At 55.4% G+C, this 25767-nt stretch overlaps 3 protein-coding genes across 3 annotated transcripts in view; 2 read left to right on the top strand and 1 right to left on the bottom strand.

Annotated features, from left to right (window-relative positions):
• The first annotated feature begins 337 nt into the window (after positions 1-337).
• On the top strand, positions 338-3784 carry LOC144381949 (uncharacterized). The gene is made up of 5 exons (XM_078073476.1): positions 338-377; positions 771-859; positions 1064-1318; positions 1595-1679; positions 3581-3784. The coding sequence occupies exons 2-4, from the start codon at positions 810-812 to the stop codon at positions 1671-1673; spliced, it is 384 nt and encodes a 127-aa protein (XP_077929602.1). The 5' UTR covers positions 338-377; positions 771-809; the 3' UTR covers positions 1674-1679; positions 3581-3784.
• A 9432-nt stretch (positions 3785-13216) lies between these two features.
• MARCKSL1 (MARCKS like 1) lies at positions 13217-15615 on the top strand. The gene is made up of 2 exons (XM_036065181.2): positions 13217-13503; positions 14340-15615. The coding sequence occupies exons 1-2, from the start codon at positions 13417-13419 to the stop codon at positions 14850-14852; spliced, it is 600 nt and encodes a 199-aa protein (XP_035921074.1). The 5' UTR covers positions 13217-13416; the 3' UTR covers positions 14853-15615.
• Positions 15616-15772: 157 nt separating this feature from the next.
• HDAC1 (histone deacetylase 1) overlaps positions 15773-25767 on the bottom strand; it is a 31379-nt gene continuing 21384 nt past the window's right edge. Inside the window, exons 4-14 of the mRNA XM_036065180.2 lie at positions 23228-23302; positions 21713-21851; positions 21112-21253; positions 19992-20084; positions 18707-18815; positions 18484-18624; positions 17870-17978; positions 17645-17775; positions 17216-17368; positions 16670-16718; positions 15773-16394 (exon numbers count right to left, since the gene is read on the bottom strand). Of these exons, the coding sequence (XP_035921073.1) occupies positions 16367-16394; positions 16670-16718; positions 17216-17368; positions 17645-17775; positions 17870-17978; positions 18484-18624; positions 18707-18815; positions 19992-20084; positions 21112-21253; positions 21713-21851; positions 23228-23302 (1169 nt within the window). The 3' untranslated portion in view covers positions 15773-16366. The remainder of the gene's footprint in view (positions 16395-16669; positions 16719-17215; positions 17369-17644; positions 17776-17869; positions 17979-18483; positions 18625-18706; positions 18816-19991; positions 20085-21111; positions 21254-21712; positions 21852-23227; positions 23303-25767) is intronic.

A 25767-nucleotide genomic window follows, 5' to 3' on the forward strand; every position in this document is an offset into this window, starting at 1 on the left:
TTGTCTCACCCCCTGTTGGGGTAGGCAGAGTTGTACGAAACCTGGATTTTACTTTTGGCTTTTCTCAACCACTCTCTAAACCTCAGTTTCCCCTTCTCCCAAACGAGGGTGTTGGACCAGATCAAGAGCCTTTAACTTTTTCTTTGGGGGGGGGGGCATGCTGTCAGGGATCCTTTCTAGATTCTTCCCAGAAATATTGTGTATTTGGAACTTTGACACAGTTTAGGGGGTCCTGGATCCCCAAAAGTTCATTCATAGAATATCTCCAGATAAGAACTCCTGAACTAGAGGTGGCCGAGGAGCCTTCTGCCTCTAGCATTTGAAAGTGCCCTGGAGCAAGGGAAAAAGCTCTTACAAGAGGGCCTTGGGAGGCAGAGGTGGGGGGTCTTATGCCTGGGAGAGCAGGGCCACCTTTTGAGGTGTGGGTTCTGCCTCAGCATGCCATCAGGTGTCTGTCTGTAAACAGAGGCTGGAGGCCCCTGGGTGGGATGGAGAAGGTTTAACCGGCAGCTGACCTTACTGTCCTCGGCCCCCCTCTTGCTGCCTTTGCCATCCTGGGCTGGGGGGCGGGGGGAGTAGTGTCTCAGGAAATCTGGTGCCTGGCCCACTCCCACCAAAGCGGCTGGTGAAGTCAGACCATGGACTAGACCCCACCCGCCGGAGGGGCCGGTGCTGCCCCCACCCCGCTCTGCCAGCTGATGCCTCCTGCTAAAAACAGCCGTCCCGGGGGGACTATGGGCTTTCAGGCCCCCCCCCCTCCTCCCCGGCAGGTATTTAAGAGGCCGAAGCCGGGCCGCGAGCTGGACGCCATGCTATTCACCGAGACTGCCCACTTCGTGGTGAATTTTCTTCTGTCCCGGTGAGGGGGGCCCCGGGGAGGGCGCCGGCGGGATAAAGGGGCCTGGTCCAGCAGCTGGGGGAGGAGGCGTCCGGGCCTGTCCCTCTGAAGAGTCCCTCGACCAAGAGTGACTCCGACGCAGGCCCCGCCGTGTCGGATCCGAGGCGGCCCCCGTCTCCCCGCCCGTCGTGCTCCGAGGTGACCGCTGCCCCGTCTCCCCAGCAGGCGGCCCCGGGCCACGCCCCCGCACCGCCTGGACCAGGAATTGTGTTTCTGGGGCTGCCGGGGCCCGGCCTTGCCGGCGCCCGCCTCCCGCCGCAGCCTGGGCGACTACTGGCTGAGCCCGCAGCGCAGCCGCCCGCCGGGCGCCGCCTGGCGCTGGCCGACGCGCAACCTGCTGCTGCTGCCGGGGGCCACCGGCCTGGCCAACGTACCCTCGGCGCGCTGGCCCAGCTGCTACAGCGCGCGCCCGCGCCTCACGTGAGCGCGCGGGGCGGGGCGGAGGCCCTGGAGGGGGCGGGGCCGGGCCTGTGGCGGAGGGGCGGACCCCCAGAGCCCAGAGCCGGTCAGGGGTTGGATAAGGCTGCGCTTGACGGTGCCTGGGAGCGAGCGGAGGGGGCGGAACTGGGTTTGAAGGGCGGGGCCTGAGGCTGCTGAGCGCGGAAGGAAGGGGCGGGGCTAGGCGAAATGGGCGTAGACCCGGAGAGGGGTGGCGCCTTGCCCCCATCCTGTCTGCCCAATTTTCCCTCCCTCCAGATGGAAGTACCGATGGCAGAATATTAACTACCAATTCCTAGGCAAGAGGAAGAGACATCTAGTTCCCTTGCGCCCGTGAGAGCCGGTGAGGGGCGGGGCCCAAAGAGGGCGCGGCCGATGGGGGCGGGGCGAAGTTCCAGGGGCGGGGCCTAGAGGAGATGGTGGGGGGAAGGGCGAGGCGTAAACACCAGGTGGGGCCCCCGACAGCCGCTGCCCCTCTGACTCCAGGACCTGGAGGGGTTGAGCCACAGTGGGAAGGGCCCCTCGGACCGGCCGTGGGACTCTGCGGGGTTATTCATCCTCTCCTTTCTCTGACCACCAGAAACAGTTTTTACAAGATTGACAGATTTGACTATAATAAAATTTCTGTTCATCAGAAGGCACCTAACAAAGTAAAATGGAGGAGTGCCAGGCAGGCTCAGTCGGTAGAGTACGCAACTCTTGATCTCAGGGTCCTGAATTTGAGCCCCACGTTGGCCACAGAGATTACTTTAAAGTAGTAGTAGTAGTAATAATAATAACAATAATAATGTAAAATAAGAGTTCCAAACAAGGCTCCTACCTAGCAACCAAGCTGAATGACCTGAGAAAGGAAGGCTCGCGTGGCCTTGCAGGCACAGTCCTGGCAGTCATCCTATGTGTGTCTCTGCATGTCTGCATCTGCCTCTGAGCAGGGCTGTTTCTCCGGGTGTCCATCTGTCTCTGATCTGATCTCTATGTGCGTTTATTTATTCAACAAATACTTATCAAGGGCCTATTTTAGTTTGTGCCGGGTTTATACTCTGAGTCATCGGGTTCACACTGGTAAAACAAACTATTGAAGTCCCTACCCTCATGGGGCTTATATTCTGGTTAGAGAAACAATAAAAAGAAGTCAGAGATAAATAGTGCGCTGGGTTTGAGAAGAACAAGGTGGGCCAGGTGCTACTTTATATGGAGGGGGCGGGGACTTTGTCTTGTCTAGAACAGTGCCTGACTCCTAATCGAGGTTCAGTAAATGTTGAATGAATGCATGGGTTGGTAGGTCCTGTCTGAGGAGGTAAGTCTGGATCAAGGCTTGAAGGATGAAGGGGCAGCCGCTCCAGACCCTGGGAAGAGTGTTCTGAGTGGAGGGAACAGCCCATGGCTGCTGCATGGCCCCTTGCCTCTGGCTGTCTGCCCTGGAGTATCCCTGCTGCTGTGTCTCTGTTCTGTTTGTTGTCTCTGTGATTTTGGGAATCGAAAGGCAGGTTTAAACAGGGCCCCTCCAGGGTCTCTGGAAGTGAGGTCACTGCTGAGCTGATTCACCCCCTGGCCTACTCTGGCCTCACTAGCCTGGCCTGGCCATTCCCCTGGAAGCAGGCCCTCTCCCCAGCAGCCTCAGTTCCATGACCTCTGGCTCCTTCCCAGGGTAGCATCCTGTAGCCTGGCAGGAAGTCCTTCATGCTATCTAACCACAGTCCTTCCTCTCATTCTGCCTCCAGGCAGAGGAGACCTGCCTGGACAGAGAGCCCAGTAAAGACCTGACAGAGTGGGAGTGATAACCCCCCTGCGGTCGCAGGGAGGTAGGCCTGAGAAGGGCAGAGTGATCGCTCATCTTAGAAGCCTCTGCCACATCCATTTTCTCCTTTAGTCCTTCAACACCCCATTTTATAGACAGAAACTCAGGCAGGCCCAGAGAGGAAAATGGGGCAGAACTGGGACCAGAACCCAGATCTCCTGACAGCTAATATGTATTGCTCATTTACTCTCTGCCAGGTAGTATGCTAACACTTTGCATGCATTTTCTTTTTTAAAACTTATCACAAACCTACGAGGTGGGTACCACTGTTATTTCCAGTGTCCTCAGAGGAGGAGACTGAGGCTCCGAACCGTTATGTGACTTGCCCAAGGACACCCAGCTAGTTGGTGGCAGAGCTGCGTGTGACCCCAGGCAGTGTGGGGTGCCCAGCTACACACCCTCTGCCCCAGGGTTCCAGAGGAGTGTCATAGATGTCTGTCTTCCAGGGATTTGGAGAGACAGGCTTCAGGTTCATCGCATGATGGTCCCGAGGCTGACTCGAGCCAAGCCAGGATGAGCAGGAAGATGTCCTGGGAGCACCTCAAAATCCTGTGTCCCTCTCTGTGGGTGAAGATCCTCCACCTTTGCCCTCTCCCTTGGGATCTCCATGTTTCTGCCCTTCACTGCCCAAATAAAGCAGTTTTCACCTCTCTCTGGCTCTCTCTACTTTGGAGGTGATCATTTCAATTCTCCCCATTCACACACCCTGGGTTAGACTGAACCCACAGGGCTGGGAGGGCATCTGCTGTCACTCCTGGCCCTTCCGCTGCCATCTCCACCCCCACCCCCCGCCCCGAGCCCCCTCAGTGGGGTAGAATGGAGGAACCAGACCTGGCTCCTGCTGTCCAGGCCCTCACAGTGCCATAGCAACAGAAAAACAGAGACATAGGCCAGCTCAGTAAAGTGCCACAGGAGGGTGACGTTAGTTTGTTTGGGGCACAGTGAGTCCTCTGGTAGGTCAGGAAAGACTTCAGGAGAGGTTCCTTGGGCTAAATCTTAACGGGCAGGCAGGCACTGGGTAGGCACACACAGGGAATAGCACTCCAGGCCGAATGGGGGGCACAGAGAAAGGTTTGGTCATTTACAGGCTGAAATGCTCAGCCCACTGAGGGAACTGTGAGACGGGCAGCCAGCGGGGCTCTGCCTAAAATGAGGCTAACTGGGCCTGGAGCTTCAAAGACCTTGAACGCCAAAGCAAGGGGTTGGACATTCTCCAGGAGGAGGTTGGGAACCATGGACAGGTTTAAAGCAAGGGTAGGACATGGTCCCTTCATGGCATCTCCAGGCCTAAAGCCCTTCTGGGAGTGTCAGAATCGATGCTGGTGGGCAGTGAGTAGTCTCTGGGCCTCAACCATGTCCAAGGCGTCAGGGCACCTGTCCCTGTGCCCCCCCTTACACACTCTGCCAGCTTCTACCTGGGGCTGAGGCCAGGAGTGGATCCTGCCCAAGCCTCCCTGCAAAGGTCTCGCAGAGGCTGCTGATGGCTGGATGAGGGAGCCTTTGGACTGCTACCCTAACTCATCCACTCAGTCAACAGCAGCCCCCTTCCCCATCCCATGAGGCCCATGTATGACCATCCCATGCCCTTTGTGGGGGCTTCAGTCACATAACAGGTGAGGACAGGGCAGCCCCACTCCAGCTCCCCACAGAAGCAGACTCCTAGAACCATCTCCCTTCCACCTCCAGCCCCTCTCCCTCCACATGGGACCCAGTCCCTGTCTCTGGTGCTCTCTGCTCCCTGATTGTCTCTGGATGTTGTCTTCTCCTCCTCTGCCCTCTGGCCTCACCTAGTTCTGGCCACTATCGCTTTCATCTGGACCAGTCTCTCCCTGATTTTCTCACCAACAACTCTGTCCCCTCTAATCCACCAGGGCCTGTTTTCCTGTGTTCGTAGTTCCTTGGGGGTCATCCAGTGTTATCTCCAAGGGTCTCTGGAGTCCTGGAGAGATCTAGGCTAGAGACAGAGGTTTCAGTCATCAGCATATAGACTTTCTCTCTCTCTCTCTCTCTCTCTCTCTCTCTCTCTCTCTCCCACACACACACACACACACAATCTTCCTCTCCAACACAGATTGCTCTAGACCCATTGATCCTAATGACATCCCAAAGTCATCTCACCTCAACCTGTCCCAAACTGACCTCTCCGTTTCCATGCCTACCCACCGCTCCTCCTCTAGGCTTCCGTGTGCAGCTTGGCACCTCCTTTCCCCCATTTGGCCGAGCTGGACCCTCCCTGGGCACCGTGCTCAGTCCTCCCTCCTCACACACTCACTCTCTCAGTCCTTAGTCCTTCCCTAAGTTCCACCCCTACTGCCCCCTGAACACCGCCCACACCTCTCTCCTTCTATCTTTCTCCCCCCTTCAGCAGCATTTGACATGGTGGGTCACTCATTCCTTTTGGAAACCATTGCTTCCCTCAGCCTCCAGGACACCCCTGCTCCTGGACCTCCTCCTTTCTCACTGGCCGGCAGCTGAATGCCCCTGCTAGCCCCCCTTCCAGAGTCAAAATGTTGGTGAGCCCCTCGAGCTATCTTCTTTTTTTTTTTTTTAAAGTATGAGCTCTGGAGTCAAGCTACCAGAATCTTTTTTTTTTTTTTTTTCAACAGAGAGAGAGACAGCAAGACATGGAACACAAGCAGGGGGAGTGGGAGAGGGAGAAGCAGACTTCCTGCCGAGCACGGAGCCTGATGCGGAGCTCGATCCCAGGACCCGGGGCTCATGACCTGAGTCGAAGGCAGACGCTTAACGACTGAGCCACCCAGGCGCCCTGGAGCTATGTTCTTGAGCCACCCCTTCTCTGGTGAATTCCATCGAGTCCCGTTCAAATTCGGGACACCCCAAACTCTTCAGTTCAGGCTCATGGACCCATTAACTGCGAGCCTGATATCTCCATGGGGCATCTAACGGGCATCTCGAACGTTAACTCCAAAGCTACACTTGGAAGCCCCTGCACCGGGGACAGGCCCAGCTCTGGAAATGCTGGTGTGGGCTACACTTACACTGTACCTTTAGTTCAGGTCCCCATCGTGTCTTGCCTGGGTGACTGCAACGACCCAATGTCTCCGTGCTGCCTGGCACGGACAATCCAGGCAGAGGGACTGCCTGATAACAGCAGGAAGGAGGGCAAGGTTATGCTTGGTGGACAGTCCAGAGTGTGCCATGGGCACCAGATGGTGAAGACCTTCAATAGAAGGTGCAGACACCCCGAGGGCAGGAGGAAGCCACAGCAAAGTTTAAAGCCAAGGGGACATGTTCGATTTGACATTTCTTTCACTCCTTCGTGCCTTCCTTGGCACATTTATTCCAACAGCCAATAAATATTTATTGATCACCCTCTATTGGAAAGTGGCCCCGAGGCAGAGGAGAGCAGGTGGAGGGGCTGGACGTGGGGCAGAAGACAAGTGAGAAGGCGGCTGTGGTGTAGGCCCCGGGCACAGGGGAGAAGGGCCGCCATCCTGGAGGTGGAGGAGGGGGGATGATGAGCTGGAGGGGGCGGTTGTCAGGTGCCTGGCTTGGGCTACAGAGTAGTGGGAACCCTAAGCCCAGAGGTATGGATTATGTGGTGGGGAGAGCCTTTCTTCCTCCTGCAGAATCTGGAAGTCCTCAGGAGTGGTTTGATCTGGGTTTTAAGAGAAGAGTAGAGGGGCGCCTGGGTGGCTCAGTCAGTTAAGCATCTGCCTTGGGCTCAGGTCATGATCCCGGAGTCCCAGGGATCAAGCCCCAAATGGAGCCCCGCATCAAGCCGTGCATCAAGCCCCGCATCCGGCTCCCTGCTCAGAGGGGAGTCTGCTTCTCCCTCTCCCTCTGCTCCTCCCACTACCCCCCCATGCTCGTGCTCTCTCTCTCTCCCTCACTCTCAGTCTCAAATAAATAAATAAAATCTTAAAAAAAGAGAGAGATAGAAGAGTAGAAATTCAACAAGTAGAGAAGTGGAGAGAGGCATTCTAGGCAGCGGAAACAGCATGTTCAAAGGCCCTGAGGCGGGAGAAGCTCAACACTCTAAGGAGCTGAAAAGCCAGTAGTCAAAGTTCAGTGAGCCAGAGAAAAAGAGGGGGGGATGAGGCCGCAAGCTTGATCTCCCTGAGGCAGGACCTGGAGCGCTCAGGGAGTGTCACCGGGATATCAGGCCCCCCGTGCAGACAGGAGGGAAGGAGAGTTTGAGGAGAGGCTAGGAGGGGACAGACAGATGTATTAGAGGGGGCTTGCTAGCATGTCTTTCTAGGAAAAGTCACTAAGAGGAGGTCCCAGTGAGACACTTCTGGGGTTGCAAGAGGAGAGGGCGAGAATCCTCAGGGTTCTGGGGAGAGACAGACTCCTTTACCACATAAGGAATTGATTGAGCCAAATAAATTTCCCTCTGAAAAATTCAGCATCCTTGGAACAGCCCGGTGAGTCCCTCCACCCCTGACCCCAGAACGTTGAGGGAGGGGATGCAATGTCATCTCAGGGAGCTCCTGGCCTCCCGCCTTCTCCCCCCAGCTGGGAAGGGGATGGGCACATCGTTGAGGGCCAAGCTGGTGCGGCATTCTTGCCCAGCGTTTCCCTCGGTGGCGCCTGAGAATGCTGCTGGCTGCTTCCCACGTGCTCTGCGCCTCGGGTGAGGGGTCGAAGGCCTTCACTTGCTGGCACTAGCTCCTTGCCTCACAGTTACCCCGAGACCTGGCTATTTTCGTTACCACTTTAGGGCTGAGGACCCTGAGGCTCTGAGAGGGCCTCCGGCCACACAGCTAGGACATGATGCTTTGTCACACTGGTTGTCTCAACACCAAAACACCCCACTGAACCCTGGCCACAGCCTCAAGTGGCACCCAGTGTCCTCATTTTACGGGGTGTGCATTGGGAGGCCAGGTGAGGGGAGAGGTCAAAAAGCTGCAAGGTGGGTCTAGATCATTTGGAGGAAGAGGCTGAATGGGAGACGTGAGGGGTCTGAGCAGTGTGGAGAGGAAGGGGTGGGACGGGGGACTGGGCGCTGACAGGGTTTCAGTTTCCCTTTTAAAGGGACTCCCCCGGGGTGGGGGATTTTTGGTTGGAAAGTTGTAAGCAATCCACATTCCACCCGTTTGGCCGCCTCTTCCCCAGTGGCACCCAGGATCTGAACAGAAACTGAAAGTTGGGAAGAGGGGAGGGAAGGGGGAAGGGAGAGGCTCGGGCAGCCCAGGGCACCCGGGTTGAATTTCTGGTGACCTCATCGAGCCTGGGGGAGATAGGCAGGTGAGCCGGTGACACACCTCTTGGCTATTGGGGAAATTGAGCCCCAGAGAGCCAGCTCGGTTAGTGACTAGGCCCTGGCCAGGTTACACAACCACCCCACGCACGCACGCGTGCACACACACGCACATGCTCGTTCACAGAGACCAAGGGAAAAGCGGGGGGAAGGAAGAAATAAGAGGGCTGATCGGCCTAAAATTTGGAAAGAGAACCTACAGAATCCCTGTCCCTGTGATTTGGTGACTGGTGGAATGGGGGGGTTCTAGTGAAGAGCCCCTAAGATGCCCCAGGACCCAGCCCCAGGTTCAAGGCCCATGACTGGCAGGGAGGCTGCGGACCAACCCAGAACCCGACGTACCCAGGATGCTGGGGAGTCGAGTCCCTGGGTTCCCGAGCCTGTGGCCGCCTGGCCTCTCGCTGCTGACACCCTACGTACTCCTCACGGGCCCGGTGTGAACGCCTCTGGCCGAACCCAGCACTGCTCTGCTCCTCCGAGATCCTGAAAACCACCCTCTGCGAGTTCTGACCTCCACCTCTGCTGCTTGCAGGAACACCCCCTGGCCCCCCGGCTCGGTTCCTCCTCGTAAACAGGAACAATGAGGGGACACATCTCAGCAGGTCAGGAGATAAGGTATGGAAAGCAGCTGGCACAGGGCTTGGCATGCAGTTGGCATGAAAGCAACGCTAGCAGCTGTGATTATTGTGTGTGGTCATTCCCCCCTTCTCAGAACTCTCCCCACTGGTCAAGCATCCCCATGGTTCTGTGCTCTGGGGTCTTTCCTCCCCTTCTCTGCTGGCCCCCTCCCAGACTCCTTCCGGGGCCCTGTCCTGCTGCCCCTCCAGTGGTAGCAGTCCTCACGGCCCGGGGCCTTCCTGGGTGACCTCACGCACAGCTTGGCTCCCCTTACCTTCATCTAGCAGCATCCAGAGGCCCAGATTTCCTGGGGCCACTTCTGACTTAAAACCTACTGTCTGTTTTCCCTGTGAGGTCACTAGCCAGACTTTGGGCCCTGGCCTTTGGCTCAGGAAACACGATCTGATGGCGTATCTCTGCGCTGCCTCCTGGATGTGCTCGCGAATGTTCCCCGGGCACCTCAGACTCAACAAGGCTCAATTCAGCAAGCCCCCCACCCCCACCCCCACCAAGTTCTCTTTCCCTCCGTTCTCCTGTCTCAGTCCACGGATCCACTTGGCCAGCTGTCACCCACAACAGAAAGGCAGGCGACAACATGGTCACCCCCTTCTCCCAACTCCCTCCCAACCCTGCAGCCAGCCAGTCATGGAGTCCTAGGGATCCTGTCTCCAAACCTTGCTCCGGATTAGGCCTGTCCCTCCACCTCCACCCTCACCCAGATGGTTTGCTGTTCCCACTTTGTCCTGCTCTAGACTTTTCCTCCATCCCTGGCCCATGCATGTGCCCCTCCTTCGTGCAGCCTCCAGGGCCCTTAGCTGAGCCCGGTCTGGCTCTTTTTCTCCCCTTAAGGCACTGCCAGTCTCTCCCCCAGGATGGGAAACCCCTGAGGGCAGGGGCCCCGCGTGACTCACAGCTGGTGCCCTGCCACTTGTGAGCCGAAGGAGGAACTCTCGTCTTCGTGAGTATGAATCACGGAGTCCAATGTGTCACTGGACAGACCAGCAAACTGAGGCCCGAGCAGAGAGGAGTAGCTCACCGTTACAGCCCAGGAGGAGGCCAACCCGGAGCCAAAACAGGTCTCCTGGTCCAGCTGATGGTCCCCAGAAGGGGATGGGGTGGCTGGGGCTGGGAAGCCCTTGCCAAGTCACCATTCCTGAGGCCTCCGTTGGGACCTAGCACATCTCTGATGTCTCTTCCCCTCGCCAGGCCTGGGCAAGTGCTGGTCCCTCTGCTAGGAAGGCCCAGCCCCCACCTCTGACTCACAGTTCACCTGGCGTCTAATCTGACCCCCACCGCAGGGCCCCCTCAGAGACCTCAAAGTGCACGTTTATGGGGCCATGTTCTCTTCTGCCTTCCTCCCACCTTCAGCCCCACCCCGTGGCTCTCCTGAGGTCCTGGGCTTCCTGCCAAGGAAACTCATTCCCTTCCATCCAGGGAGGCTAGGAGCATCTCAGGCCAGGGCCAGGGGCTGAGGCCTCACCGGAGAAGTGGGACAGTCGGGGGGCCATGTGAAAACATGGGGGTTCTAGTCTCTACGGCTGCCTTTCCCCCGTGCATCCCAGAGTTACCCTGTCCTTCCCGTCCTCCTTTCCCTGCCCCTCGGTCCTGGCAACAGCCCAGACCTGAGAGGTTCTGACCCCCACGGCCTCACACACAGCCGACACACAAACACCAAATGGCTACTTCTTCATCCACACACTTACACAGCCACACACACCCACAGTCGCACACCCAGTCACAGGCAGACACAGTCACCAACACACAATCTCGAGGACAGGCAGGCACACACCCAGAAAATGTCAGAGGCGCCAGGAGTCACCAAGCCTCTCTCACCCTGAACACACACAGCTAAACAAAGATGCAGACTCACACAACCACACACGTGCACACCTGGTCACACACACACACACACACAGAGTCACAAAGTCTCTCCCACACAGACAGATACAGAGCAATACACAGTCACACACAGAGAGAGACAGACACACACAGTTGCACACAGGCCCCTGGAGACCCAGAACAATGGGCGCATTGTCTGGGCTAGCAGCAGCTGGGGAGGAAGGAGCCACAGTGTGGACGGAGGAGGCCGTGGGGGCCGCTGTACCACCCCCCTCACGCCCACAGCATCCTAAGCCTCTTCCCTCTTCCAGAAGCCAGATTCTGCTGGGACCTGGATTTACTGAGGGATTGGGCTCCCAGACGACCCTTCCCCGGCCTCCAGCGATGTCCGGTGGGAGATGCACAGCTCCCCTTGGGGTCCAGGTTCCCTCTGGGGCTCTGGAAACTCAGGGTCCTGTAGTTCTGAGGTTCGTCTCTCCTCCTGGGATTTGCCTGTCAGCCCCTCGGTGCAGAGCCTGGAAGTCCGGACGCTTGGCATCTGCTCTCAACCTCTGACCGCAAAGCCTCGGGGACCCGCACAGCCTCCATCCGAGCCCTGCCAGCCAGTGCCTGGCAGCATTGTGGGCTCCCTATTGTGGTCGAGACAGAGATGCAGGGCACGAAGCCCATCCCTTAGCGGCAGTGGGTGAAGGCACCGTTCTCAGTGAGCGGCAGTGGGGCGTGGTGCCCCTCCTATCCCAAAGCTGGCTCTTCTCACCTCCCACTCTGACCAGGCAGTCCCAGATCTCAATGGAGAATTTTTCCAGGGGCTTCTTCACTGTCCCCACCTCATTTTAGTAGGTCTTTCCAAACCCCTCCTCACCCTCAGTTACTGGCATCTGCTGTGTGCCCTTGGACATGTCCCTTTCCCTTTCTGAACTTCAGTGTCCCAGTCTGGAAAATGGGGAGGTGGGTATTAATGAAGCTGAGAATCTCCTGTGGCTTCAGAGTAGGGGTGAGGCTGGAGGCTACGGGGGTGAGTGCTGAATGTAGATGCCACCTCAGCCCTCCTCGGCCCCTCTGTGGTCAGGTCTGTGGGGAGTTCCTGATTTCTCAGGCCCTGGGGTGTCTCCACACCTCACAGCCTCAGGCCTCCCAGGAGGCCTTACCCGTAGGAGGGAAGGAGGGAGGGAGGGACGCGCTGAGCTGTCCAGGACACAGCCTTGCTTTTGCAACACTTTCCTTCCTCCAGCCCCCATCCCCTTCCTCTTGGGGGCTGAGGGCAGGCAACCGGACACACACACATCCGGGGCCAGTCAGGACTCTGGGGTTCCCACAGACCTGTCCATACCAGGGGAAGGGGAAGTGGCAGGGGACTGGAGCTGGAGGGTCTCCAGCCACCGGCTCTCTGCCCCTGCCTCCGGGCTCACTGACTCTCAGGCAGGACAGGCGGCTACGGCTGGGCAGCCCTGGGGGCTGTCCTCAAGGGGCTGTCCCAGGAGCCTTGGTGATGTCCCACCCCTCCACTGGAGTGTTTGAAGTTTTGTTGAATCCCCTCCTGGAGTTCCTCTGCCTGCTTGGGGAGCCCTGATGTGGGGAAGCAGATGTGGGGGGAGAGCATTTGACAAGTCAGACGGGTTATGTCAACGTCTCTGAGCCTCAGACTCTTCAGCTTTCACATGGGGATGGAGAAGCCCTTCAAGGTCACAGGACCGCCCTAGCCGGGGCTTTGTAATGGGTCCAGGCTGAGGGCAGGAGGGACCGAGGGTGAGCTGGTCTGTGGGGGCTCGGTGTGACTGGCTGCCAAGGGACTGGGAGGAGAGAGGAGGGACGGGCCTCACCAGGCTGACCAGAGTGACTCCGCGGCGGGCCAGACCCTCCAGGCTGACCCGGGCAGGCAGGCAGGGACGTGGGTGGGACCTGTGACGGGTCTCCAGGCCTGAGGGGGCGCAGATGCCGGCGCGGGGCCCTGCGGCTTCTATGACCACATTCTCCGGAGCATAACTCAGGACCAGCCCTCTGACGAGTCTGGGCATGTGAGCCCTTCGAAGAGTTCTAGGGGGAGACTGACAGGGGCTGTCAGTGCAGAACCAAGGCGTTGGGGGCCACTCCAGGAGCTGGGGCGTCCACCCTGGGAGGTGGGCGGTGAGAGGAGGGAATGATTGCTCTCCCTTTCCTCTAGGAGCCCCCCTCTGCCCAGCTCGCTGAACGACCCTCCTCTCCCCTTCCCACGTTGGACCCCACCCGTCCGGGGCAGGTGAGTGGGCTGGGGGTACCAGACCGCCAGCGTCGCCCACTGCGCCAGCGGGGCCCGGGACCTGAGCCCGCCTCTGCTCCTCGATTGGGCGCTCATTTAAATGTCCGGCCCCGCCCCGACTCGGGGCGCATATATAAGGCGGCTCGGCGGGCGGCGGGCGGCATTCTGGCGCGGAGCGGAGCGGTGGCGGGCGCAGCTAGCGGGTCGGGCGCCGAGAGGGGGTGCAGCTCGGTTACCCCCCCATACCCCTCCCCCTCAGGCGCGAGCCCCACCCCTCCGCCGGCCAGGCCGACCCGGCCGAACTATCCCCTGCGGCGCGAGCCCGGGGCGGCCCCGGGCGCCCCCCCCCAGCAGACCCCCCCATCATGGGCAGCCAGAGCTCCAAGGCTCCCCGGGGCGACGTGACCGCCGAGGAGGCAGCAGGCGCTTCCCCTGCTAAGGCCAACGGACAGGTGGGTGCGCTCGGCACGGCCCGACCTAGCCCCCTCCTCCCGCACCTCGCCCCTTCTGGGGCCCTGGGCCGGGGCCGCGCGCTTTGTCCGGCCCGGGACACGCGGCGCCCCCTCCCCCGCCCGGTCCCTTTGTTCTCGGCGCCGCAGCCCCCGCGGGCGAAGCGAGGGGAGGGGCGGGGAGGGGGCGCCGGCCCGGCCCCGCCGCCTTCTTTGTTTGCGGCCCCGGCCCCCGGCGCTGCCCCCCGGCCGCCCCGAGTGCCGCGCGGGGAACAAAGGCGCTGCCGGGCCGCGCCAAGGGGGCGCCCAGGGGCCGCGGGGCGGGTGCCCGGTGGGGGGTGGGGGAGGGCACTCCACCCGCAGACCCGACCTCGGTGGCTCACAACCTTTTTTTAGTGGGGAGCGGAGATGTGGGGGAGAGGTGGGTGGGGGGCCGTTTACACAAAGCGGGAGGCTGGGAAAATGGGCCGTCCAGGTGCGGAGAAGAGCGCCCCGGGGCGGCTTCCCGCCCGATGTCGGCTTGCTGGGCTCGCCCGCCCGCCGGGGATCGGCGGCCGCGAGCGGGTCCCCGCCGAATGGAGAGCGCGCCCCGGGGGAGGTGGGTGGGGGGCCACGGGACCCCAGCGCCTCCTGCCGGCCGCGGCCTCTGCGCGCTCGGCCCCCGCGCGCTCGTGAGGACGGGAGGGAGATGTTTGACGGGATCCCGGTGTGGGTGAGGCTACAACCAGCCTCCGCGGTTGCAGAAGAGTCGGGATCCCATTGCCTGGAAGAGGTCAGGGGCGGGCTGGGGGAGGAGGGGTAGAGCCCCGGCCCTCATTGCTGTCTCCTCTGCCCTGCAGGAGAATGGCCACGTGAAAAGCAATGGAGACTTATCCCCCAAGGGTGAAGGGGAGTCGCCCCCCGTGAACGGAACAGAGGAGGCAGCCGGGGCCACTGGCGATGCCATCGAGCCAGCACCCCCTAGCCAGGGCGCTGAGGTCAAGGGGGATGCCCCCGCCAAGGAGACCCCCAAGAAGAAGAAGAAATTCTCTTTCAAGAAGCCTTTCAAATTGAGTGGTCTGTCCTTCAAGAGAAATCGGAAGGAGGGTGGGGGAGATTCGTCTGCCTCCTCACCCACAGAGGAAGAGCAGGAGCAGGGGGAGATCGGTGCCTGCGGCGAGGAAGGCACAGCCCAGGAAGGGAAGGCTGTCGCCACCCCTGAGAGCCAGGAGCCCCAGGCCAAGGGGTCAGAGGCTAGTGCTGCCTCCAAGGGAGGAGACACAGAAGAAGAGGCAGGGCCCCAGGCCGCAGAGCCGTCCACTCCCTCGGGGCCGGAGAGTGGCCCTACACCTGCCAGCGAGCAGAATGAGTAGCTGGGTGGGGGCAGGTGGGTGATCTCTAAGCTGCAAAAACTGTGCTGTCCTTGTGAGGTCACTGCCTGGACCTGGTGCCCTGGCTGCCTTCCTGTGCCCAGAAAGGAAGGGGCTGTTGCCCCCTCCCAGCCACGTTCCCTCTCCTTTTCCCTCCTGTGGATTCTCCCATCATCCATCTGGCCTTCCTCTTAAGGCCGGTTGAAGATGGTCCCTTGCAGTTTCCCGAGTTAGGTTAGTGATGTGAAATGCTCCTGCCCCTGGCCCTACCCCTCCTGTCCCCGCCCCTGCAGAAGGCAATTGCTGGTTTTCTTCCCCAATTCTTTTCCAAGTAGGTTTTGTTTACTCCCCAAATCCCTGAGCCAGATGTGGGGTGCCTACACTCCCAAACCCTGAGTGTCCAGCCTTCCCCCCACCGTTGAGTTTTTAGTCTCTTGTGCTGTGCCTAGTGGCACCTGGGCTGGGGAGGACACTGCCCCTGTCTAGGTTTTTATAAATGTCTTACTCAAGTTCAAACCTCCAGCTTGTGAATCGACTGTGTCTCTTTTCTGACTTGGTAAGCAAGTATTAGGCTTTGGGGTGGGGGGGGAGGTCTGTAATGTGAAACAACTTTTTGTTGTCTTTTTTCCCCCTCCCATTGTTGTAAATAACTTTTAATGGCCAAACCCCAGATTTGTACTTTTTTTTTTTTTCTAACTGCTAAAACCATTCTCTTCCACCTGGTTTTACTGTAACATTTGGAAAAGGAATAAATGTCATCCCTTTAGTAGTGGTTTTTAATGAGTGGTCTTCTGGGGATAGGGTGAGAAGATCGGTTAACTTCAACCCTTGAGGGAGGGATTAAGGTGAGGGGTAAGTTTGTGGGGTTGTTTTGTTGTTCAGGGGGTTGCCCAGGCTCTCAGGGACACTGCTAGGAGACAAGCTCAGGAGGATGTAGAAATGTACCATTTTATTATTACAAAGATTCTCACGAAAATGAAAATAGTATCTCAAAAAAGGTACTAGACTACCAGTCTCCACCTGCAGAATTGGGCGAGGATAGAGGGCAGGCAGTGGGAGTTCCTTGGCTCACACGGGGCCAGTGGGAAGGCATGATAACAGAACCAATCTAAAAATGGCTGTTACCTTAAGGAGCCTGATTGGGGGGGGGGTCCCTGAAGACCCAGCCACTCCTTCTAGAATGCTCAGTAAGGGCACCTTTCCAAAGCTACTAAGCAGACACTTGGCATTTCAGGATTTCTGTCCCATGGCTGCTTAAGAGTATGCCTTCCAGACCCGGCACCCTTTATGGTTCAAAATTAAGAACTGGGGAAGGATGGTGGCAAGGCAACCACTAGAAAAGCTCACTCGTAACATGTGCCCTGGGCTCAGGGCCCTGGTTCCTGTCTAGTCCCTGGGGATATTTATATTTAATATATTTTTATATAAATACACAGAGAAATAGAAAATATAAAATCTGAGGGGTTGTGGGAGAAAGGTGGGGAACTTGGCAGGAAGCCAGAACTGGAGAGGTCTGCTCAGGCCAACTTGACCTCCTCCTTGACCCTGTGGAGAGAGCAGAGACTGGCATGAGATAATATACCCCAGAGGCCTTGAGGCAAAAACACGGGGACAATGACTTCTATAGGACCCCAGCTGCCCAGGTGACTGCCGAGGGCTGGGGCTTCCTAGCTCTGCCTAGAACTGCAGAGACGGACAGACTCGTCCCTGAAAGAGGTCTTTGTAAGCTGCACCAGCTGTCCCTGCGCCTTTCCTCAGCGTAGCGGACAAAGGGGCTGGTGCTCCAAGGCCAGGGAGATGGCCGACAGCTCCTTCCTCACCCTTTGGCTTCTTGCTTCTCCTCCTTGGTTTTCTCCTCTTCTGTGACTTCTAGAACATAAGAGTGCAGGGATGACCAAGGGCTCCTCTCCAGAAGGACCCTTGGAATCTTAGCCTGAAACCCCTTCCCCAACACTACAGCTCGCTGGACCTACAAAACAGAGAAAAGCCCATCCCAGGCCCTCCCATTGAGCCCTGTTGAGAACAAACAGGTCGGACCGGTTTCCCAGCCTGCTAGTGCCTGAACCCGGTGGGCGGAGGCAGCCCCCTGGGAAACTGGGGTGAAGTGCTGGGAAAAGGGCTTGGGATCGAATGTGACAGCCACACTCCTGACCATAGGGAGCCCAGGCCTGGTAGGGCTCAATCAGCCAGTGGAGATGACAAATTGAGTTTCATTCTTTTGTGCGCCCTGCCACCTCTGGGAGCTGAGGCAGAACCCCACAGAAGGCAGGGCCTGAGTCTGCTCCCTCCTCCCCGTGCCCTGCACAGATTCATCCTCCTCTCTGGTCTGGGGCTCAAGACCCAAGTCGGGTGTGACCCAAACCCACCTTTCTTCTCTTCTGGGTCTTTCTCTTTTTCATCCTCAGTTTTGACTCTCTTGGCTTTTTTGAAGTTGGAAGAATTCTTGCGCCCACCTTCTCCCTCCTCATCAGAGTCCGAGAACTCTTCCTCACAGGCAATTCGTTTGTCAGAAGAACAGACTGGGAGGCAATGGGAAATGTGGGTGAGACAGCAGATTAGCTTTACCTCAGGGTCTGTGCCCAGTGCTCCCCTGTGTGTCCTCCAAGAGACACCAAGGGAAGGGGTGACCAAGAAGAGGGGAAGGAAAATCAGACTCCCTAAATTGTCCGAAGTACTAGAACTTGGGTTTCTCAACAGATGGGTAGCTTGGGAGGAATGTGGAACCAGGAACAGTGGTGGGAAGTCAGAGCTGACTACTGATTGAGCAGGTACCAGCCCCTGGGTCTGGGTCTTACTCGAGATGCGCTTGTCAGGGTCTTCTTCATCCTCGTCGCCACTCTCCTCTGGAATGGCATCCTCAGGAATCACCTGCATTTGGACCCCAGGTGCGTGGGGCAGCATTCTCAGGTTCTCAAACAGTCGCTGTCTATGGCCAATGGTAGAGAGGGTGGCTGGGCTCTGGTTAGGGACAAACCAGAGCCTGGAATTTTCAGTCAGGGGGTGTCTGGGGACATACTCACTTGATCTTCTCCAGGTATTCATTGGTATTCTGGTTGGTCATATTGGAAGGACTGATGTGAAGTTTGAAATCTGGTCCAAAGTATTCAAAGTAGTCATTGTACGGAAGCTCTAATTGGGGCAGGAGAGAAGAGTCAAGAGACCTGGCTACCATGGGACACTGAGAAAAGCATTTGTACGTTTATCTGGAACTGTCAACCCAACGATCTAACAGAGTACTTGGGTACTTACAGGGTTTCAGTCTTTTTAAAGCCATTCTCCAGTGTCCACACACACACAATGAGAAGGCACAGCCCCAGGTTTAGAAAAATTTAGGCGGTGCTCATTGGGAACACTTCCTCACTGACTACCCCAGTTTCCCTACGGAGTAGAAATTCCAAAGCTATAAATAACCACAGATAATTCTGTCTAGACCAGAAGCGGGAAGGAGAGAGGACAGGGTCAAAAAGGGACTCAGGAGAAACGGATGGTCTGACAATCACAAGAGGATAGGCGGGAGAATCAACAACTAGTATCAGAAGAGGAGAGGCCACATGGCCAATGGGAAAGGGCTCGTGAGCTTGAGGACACATGCGCTCCAGCTCTGCCCAGCCCAACCTGGCCCTGGAGCTATTACCATTCGGGATCTCTGTGTCCAGGGCCACGGCTGTTTCATATGTCCAGCAGCGGGCCACGTTGCGGATGGTGTAGCCCCCCCCTCCCAGCATCAGCATGGGCAGGTTGAAGCTCTTCACAAACTCCACACACTTGGCGTGCCCTTCGGTGGGAGAAAGGGGTGCTGGGTTACAGGAGCACCCGGCAGGACCCTGCCCACCTGTCCCTATGCTACACGGTCTCACCTTTGATGGTCAGATTGAAGCAGCCTAACCGGTCCCCGGACAGGGAGTCGGAGCCACACTGTAAGACAACTGCACTGGGCTGGAACATCTCCATCACTTTAGATATGACCTAGAAGGACACGTCCTGGTCACCACTGGCTTTAAGAAAAGTTATGTGGCGTTTGGGGCTGCAAAGGGTGGGTGCAGTCCTGCTCGCTATCACTTACTCCCACCTTCCCACCCTCCCTCATGCTGGCTGGTAAAGAGGAAACATCAGTCTGGGCTTCTTGTTTCCCTACTTGGGATTTCACTTTTCCAATTTGAAAGGCTCTCCAAGATCCTTCTAGCTCTAATAATGCTGAACCTAGAAAAGCCTCCTCATCTTTCCCTTCTTTTCTTTCACTGCCCAAACTCCAGTACCATTTCTTCTGACCCTTAGCTGCATTTGCCCTACACCTTCGGTCCTGCAGACCTTGAGCCTCATATTCTGAGGGAGCACTCACTTTTGTCTTTCCCTTTCTGACAAGATTTTGATGTTACCCAGGACAAAGACCAGACTTTGGGCTTCGCTGTCACCCTTACTACAAGGCATACATAGGCACTTGACTACCTGAACTTACTAGGTTAGTACTCCAGTTAACTGTTCCTTGTGGCTTGCAGGCAAAGATTTAACTCCTCAGCTTGGCATTCAAGGCTCCCTTTGAAATACTGACCCCAACGTACATTTCCTACCACATCCTTCAACAGTCCTCCCACCCATCATACTGGCCTACATACAGTTCCGTATTGGCACCTCTGTGCTTCTGCTGGTGCTGTTCCCCCTGCTGAATGCCACCCCCACCCTCCAGCCTCCACCTCCTTCTTGGGCATGGGCAACTTTTTCAGAGTCCAGCTCAAATATCACCACCTCTATGAAATCATCTCTGACTGCCCTCTCCCCAGCCCAGGCAGTGGTTTGTCTCTCTCTTCTGTTCATCCTGCAAAAACAGTAATGACCACATGCTGTCCCGTGTATGTGCCTGCCTCCCACAATGCAGACTGGGAGGTCTTCAGGGGCATGATTCATGTCTTGGATATTCTTGTATCCAACAGAGGGTCTGACCCACAGGAGGCATCAATAAATATTTGGATGAACTTCCTTCCTCTAGCTGACCACACAGCATACAACCCAGGGTTAAAACACATCTCATTTCCCAACCAGCTTCTCAGGGGCGGGAGAGGTCCCTGGGGTATGCTGGGAGTACTTAGCTTACCCCTCCCTTGGACTAAGCCCGATTGCAGCCCAGGTGGTGGATAAGCCACTTACCGGCTTGAAAATGGCCTCATAGGACTCGTCATCGATCCCATCTCGGAGCGGGTAGTTAACAGCGTAATACTTGCCTTTGCCAGCCCCAATATCCTAATCAAGAGGGACAGTAAAGTAAAACTGAAAGATGAAGCTAGGAAGAAGTTCAAGGATGGGGGCTGCAAGGCTAAGGACAGAGGCAGTGGTTCTAAGAGAGACAAGTGGGGCGCAGGAGCGGAGGCAGGGACAGAACAGGGGCATCTTGGTTAATACCAGCCCCCTCACGGGCAAGTCTAGCTCATATCTCTGGACACACCACTGAGCCTGCGCCCAGGCTGAGAATGGTTTACGGAGCCAGGGATGGAAGATCCTACCCCACAGCACAAGACCTCTACCTTTGGACTGGGTTGGAGCTGCTGGTGGCTGGGTCACAGAAATAACACCCACCCTGGGACAACTTTTCCTCCCCAGAGAAGGTAGAAGAGTTCTTTAAAATTGGAAATGCCCACTTATTCTAATGCCACAGCAAACAAATGAATTCGTGCCACTTTTTCACCAGAGGGTTACCGCATGGCAAAGGGCTGGTTTCATATTCATGCTAATAGAAGCAGATACAACAGTTCGATGAGTTAGCTTCCAAGGACTCTTATCCTGAGGTCTACTGATGGGCTTCAGTAAAGGGAAGTGTCTTTAATTAACTATTCAGTATCAGATACAAAAGATTTCCTATACTTTCCTGGGGACAGAGTCCGTAGCTTTCAGTCAGATGATCAAAGGGGAAGGTTAAGAACTCTTGAGATGGTCCGTAAGGGTCCCAATTCCTAGCCCATGGGAGAGAACCTGATGTTTCTAGCCAAAAATTCAAGTCGTATGGGACATCTGAGTAGTGTCATGTAACTTAGCTATGGCCAGGAGGGACCTGTCTTGAGTCATGCGACCCCTATCCCTCCCACCTCTTTGGGCCCCATCACTCCCTTCCTCCAGAACGAGGGAGGGAAGGAGACCAGGGCAGGTACCCTAGGCTGGGGTACGGCGTTCTGAATAGCAGAAGCGGCAGGACGGGGGTTCTGGTGGCACCAGACAAGAGAGTTAGAGCTGGCAGCTGAGGGTGAGTTGGTAGGCCCCTGAAGGGAGTTCTCACCCGTAGGTCCCCAGTTCCTGGGAAGTACTCTCCGTATTTATGAAAGGACACAGTCATGACCCGGTCTGTGGTATAGAAGGCCTCTTCCACGCCATCGCCGTGGTGAATATCAATGTCAATATACAGCACCCTCTGGTGATACCTAGGATCAGAAGGGGGTCAGGGGTCTGGGGGCTCTCTGGGAATGGGACGCGCCAAGGGCGCCAGGTCCCAGCTTACCGGGCTGGCTGCCTCCCTCAGGTATCTCTAAGCACCAGAGACGTGGAAACTGGCTGAAGGAAGGTGGAAGAGCGGCAGGGTGTCTCCAGAGGCCTGACCAAGCCGACCAAGTCCGATCTTCCTACTCTACAGCCAGGGTCAACTCCAGCCACACAGGGACACTCTGGAGGCAGGATCTGAGCAGCGCCTGCCCCTGATCTTGCCGTGGGCTCAGATCAAACCAGGACTCCGTCAAGGAGAGGATGGCCAGACACACTCACTGAACACATCCTAGCCAGCACACCGCTAGGAAAAGCAAACTAGGGAGGCAAGCCCAGGGGGAGAGGGAAGTGGGAACCTGGCCTAAGGTGCTCCTCCAAGAGACAAGGCCAGGCAGGCATACTTTAGCAGTTCCAGGATGGCCAAGACGATATCATTGACGTAACAGAAGCCAGATGCCTCAGACTTCTTTGCATGGTGCAGGCCCCCGGCCCAATTCACAGCGATGTCCGTCTGCTGCTTATTCAGTTTCACAGCACTTGCTGCGTGTGGGAGAGTGAACATAAGATGGTTAGCAAGCCGTTCTCCCCTTTCCCCAAGAAGCCCAGGAAACCCGGTGAGACGTGGGACCTATCTGACAACGGGACTGTACGATCCACAGGCCAGTCCTCTCCCCCCTCCCTCCCCACTCCAACAGGGAGTAAATAGGACACTGGCTACTCTAAACAACTTTTTTCCAAACTGAGGCTGGCAACCCATCAGTAAGCCTTAAAACTGGTTTAGTGGGTCACGATTAGTGTGTGTGTGTGTGTGTGTGTGTGTATTAAACAAAACAAACTAGGATAAAATGACAGTAAAAATAACTGTTCTTCTGTGAAACTGGCTTCAGAGTGAGAACGTGTGTGCACAACCTCGACTGCAAGTGTAAATGTATTTCTTACTGGGGTTCATGGTCAAAAAATGGTGAAGATACTAGACGTATTAGGAGCTCAAAGTACAAACAGGCCCCAGAAGTGAGAGAAATACACACTTGTGTGTTCAGGTGCATTCGCAGCAGTGTAACTTTTAACAGCAATAAAAACATGGAACAAGCCAAGTGATCCAACAAGAGGGGACTGATTATATCGACCGAAGTTGGTCCATAAAATGGAATAATCATGTAGCCACTAGAAATCATGCTATAGACTACTAGAGCTACAGGAATTTTAAAGATTTACTAAGTAAAAGATGCAGACACAAAACTATACACATGTGACACGTTTTTGTAAAATACAGATGTATATGTTATATCCAGATATATACACACAGAAAAAAAAATGGATGTACAAACAACAAAATGGTAATAACAATTATTTGTGACAGTGTGATTGTGGGCAATTTTTTCCTGTCCACATCTTTGTTTTCTGAGATTATATTGGGAGCTGGGGGAAAGGGGAGAGGACAGAAAACAATGATCATAGGAAAATATATATTTGTTAAGAAAGGGCTTAGAGTAATCGTAGAGGTAACCTAGAAGTTAATAATGGAAGGGGGAGATATGTGGGGAGTGTTTCTGACCTCTAAAGGTAATTACTATGGTCTTTTGTAAGACACAGATGATGACACTTCCCATTTTTATAGCACTTTGCAGTTTGCAAATTGCTTCTATGTACAGCATCTTCACAACCCGAGGTCTGCAGGGAATTCCAGTATGTAAGATCTCTTGTAGGAGAGGACAGTCAAGGACACCCGTCAGTACCATGTCAGAGACTGAACCTGGGCTAGGACTGAACAAGAGGATATTTTAAAGACCTAAGGTAAAAACCCACAGGACCACTTTATGGGGTCACAGATCAGTCCTACTGGGATAGCGGCCTAAAAGGCAGACCTCACCAGTACAACCCAGCACAGCCCGTGAGGAGGGAAGTATATTCCTTACCCACAGAGCCACCAGTAGATAACTGACAGAATTCAAACAGGCCATCAAATACTGGACAGTCCTCACCGACGTTGACTTAAAAGACACAAGAGAAAGGTTAGTTTCCACAATTCCTTTAGTTTTTGTTTACATTATCTATGAGCCTATGGGGGCGGGGGGAATAGAGAATCTTCAGAAGACTTGGGTTCTAGTCCAGGCTCTACTACTTACTGGTTTTGTGATTGGGTCAAATCATTTAACTTCTCACAGCTTTGGCTCATTACCTTTAACTAGCAATCATGACATCCGCCTCACCTAAACATTGAGAGGATTAATAGAAATCTTATATGGGGAAGAATATAGCAAGTAAGTACACTTAGAAAATGTTGGCTCTTTCCTTGAGGGAGAAAAACTGAGCTGCTTACTCCTGGGTTTGTTCTGGATCTCACTCCAGCTGACCAAAAGGCAGGGAAGAACTGAGACCTGCATAACTATCATCCACCGAACGCTTAACAATGTGCCAGACACTGTGCTAAACGTTTTAAATTCCTTATGTCCTTTATCCTCATATAACCTTCTAACCTTCTGAGACAGGATTTGGTCTTATTTTATAATCGGGGAAACCTGCTCAGAGAGGTGAACTTCTAGTCAATAGCAGAGGCGGTATTTAAGTATCGGTCTGCCTGCCCTAAAAGCCCATGAAAATATACTCTGGCCTTCTTCCCAATAATTTCTTATACAATCTCAGTTGGTTCTCATCACAACCCCATGAGTTGGACAAGACACCTCAACGCCACCGTCCACAGGAACCAACGGATCCGGAGGATTAGTAAGCAGGCAGCGGCAGAGCCAGGATCAGAGCCCAGGTGTCCCGACTCCCACAGTCCAGTGCTCTTTCTACTACACCTACAAGTGACAACTGGAGTCAAGTTATTTCAGGCCTAAAGGGGCACAAGTACAAACTACCACGTAATGAGGAAACACATGCAAACAGTGATGCAAATTAACTGAGAGGCCGGAATGGAAGCACACCTGAGGGCTGTGGAGTCACAGAGCTAGAGAGGAACCTTAGGGCTCCAAGTCTCCTCTCCCAGAAAAGGCAACTACTAGGGGCGCCCGGATGGCTCAGTCGGTTGAGTGTCCTACTCCTGGTTCTGAGATCGGGCTCCGTGCGCAGCACAGAGGCTGCTTGAGATTCTCTCCCTCTCCCTCCCTCCTTCCCCTTCCCTCAGACTCCCGGGCTCTTTCTCTCTCTCAAATAAATAAAATCTTAAAAAAAAAAAAAAAGGGAAACTACTGAGACATGAATGATACACAGGAAATTAGAGGCAGGGTAGGTTCTTCCCTGCCCCAGCCTTCCTACTGCACCTGTTGCTATCAGCTGGGGTTCCTCAAGTAGAGCAGGGAGGAGCCCGAGGAGGAGGCTAGCAGAGCCCAGCTCAGACTGTGGTAACCTTCTGAGAGACAGCTGAAGCTCAAAGTCTGCAATAACCACAAGTGTTACCAACTCTGGCACTGCCCTAAACTTGAGGGTGCCCTGCCAAGACAAGTGCTCTGAGGAAGTGTGGCCCATGGGGGTGAGCAGTAGTACGTGGCTCTCACCCCCACTGCCCAGGTAAACACTGGGAGGTTGTGTCAATAAGAACTTTGGTCCCTGGGGCCAGGCTCTTTATCCACTGGCAACCAATTGCCCCCTCCTGCTGCTTCCTCCTTCATTGGGTTTGGCCTGCCTAGATTTCCAGAGTTTTGCTTATATTCCCATTTGGGATGTGGAGCCACCATGGGAAGAAATGGTTGTTTTATTTATTTTTTATTTTTATTGTTATTATTTTTAAGTAAGCTCTATACCCAGCGTGAGGCTGGAACTCACAACCCCAAGACAGAGTCTCGTGCTCTACTGACTGAGCCAGCTGGGTGCCCCAAGAGATGGTTGTTTTAGACAGGAGAAAAAAGTATTTTCCTTCAGGCCCCAAACCAACATGTGGTTCAAATGGCTAGCCCATTATTCTCAGTTCAATGAGCTGTGTGACTGGGAGATGGAAAGGGGGGAAATGGGAGTGCAGACCCTCACTTGGGCTAATGTCTGAAACAAGGGAGGACTTTTCGATGGGTTTCCCTCTTCCCACTACAAATACCTTTCTTATTCTTAGGCTGGTGTTAGACTGAAGGGTGCAATACTGGGTGAGAGATGGGAGAGCGGAGGGAGATGGAGAAGGCGGTAAATAACACACTGCAGAAAGAGATGCATGGGATAAACAGGGACTCAGGAGAGGCCTTCCACCACTGTGGTGCTGTAATGGGGTGGAGTGGAGGGTAGGAGAGAAAGGGTGTGTGATCAAGGGGAGGCACCCAGGGGGGCTTCAACTATATTGGTAATGTTTTTTTTCTTAGAAAGAAAGGCTGGTAGTGGGTACTTGGATGTTCATTCTATTACTTTTTATACTTTTGTGTCCGTGTCTGAAATATGTTACATGCAACGTATTTAAAAGTACTCCAGAATTAGGAAATGAGTTCTATTCTCCATTCTACCACTACTTTGCCGGGTGACCCTGGGAAAGTCA

Source organism: Halichoerus grypus, chromosome 5, assembly GCF_964656455.1.
Source record: "Halichoerus grypus chromosome 5, mHalGry1.hap1.1, whole genome shotgun sequence".
NCBI lineage: Eukaryota > Metazoa > Chordata > Mammalia > Carnivora > Phocidae > Halichoerus > Halichoerus grypus.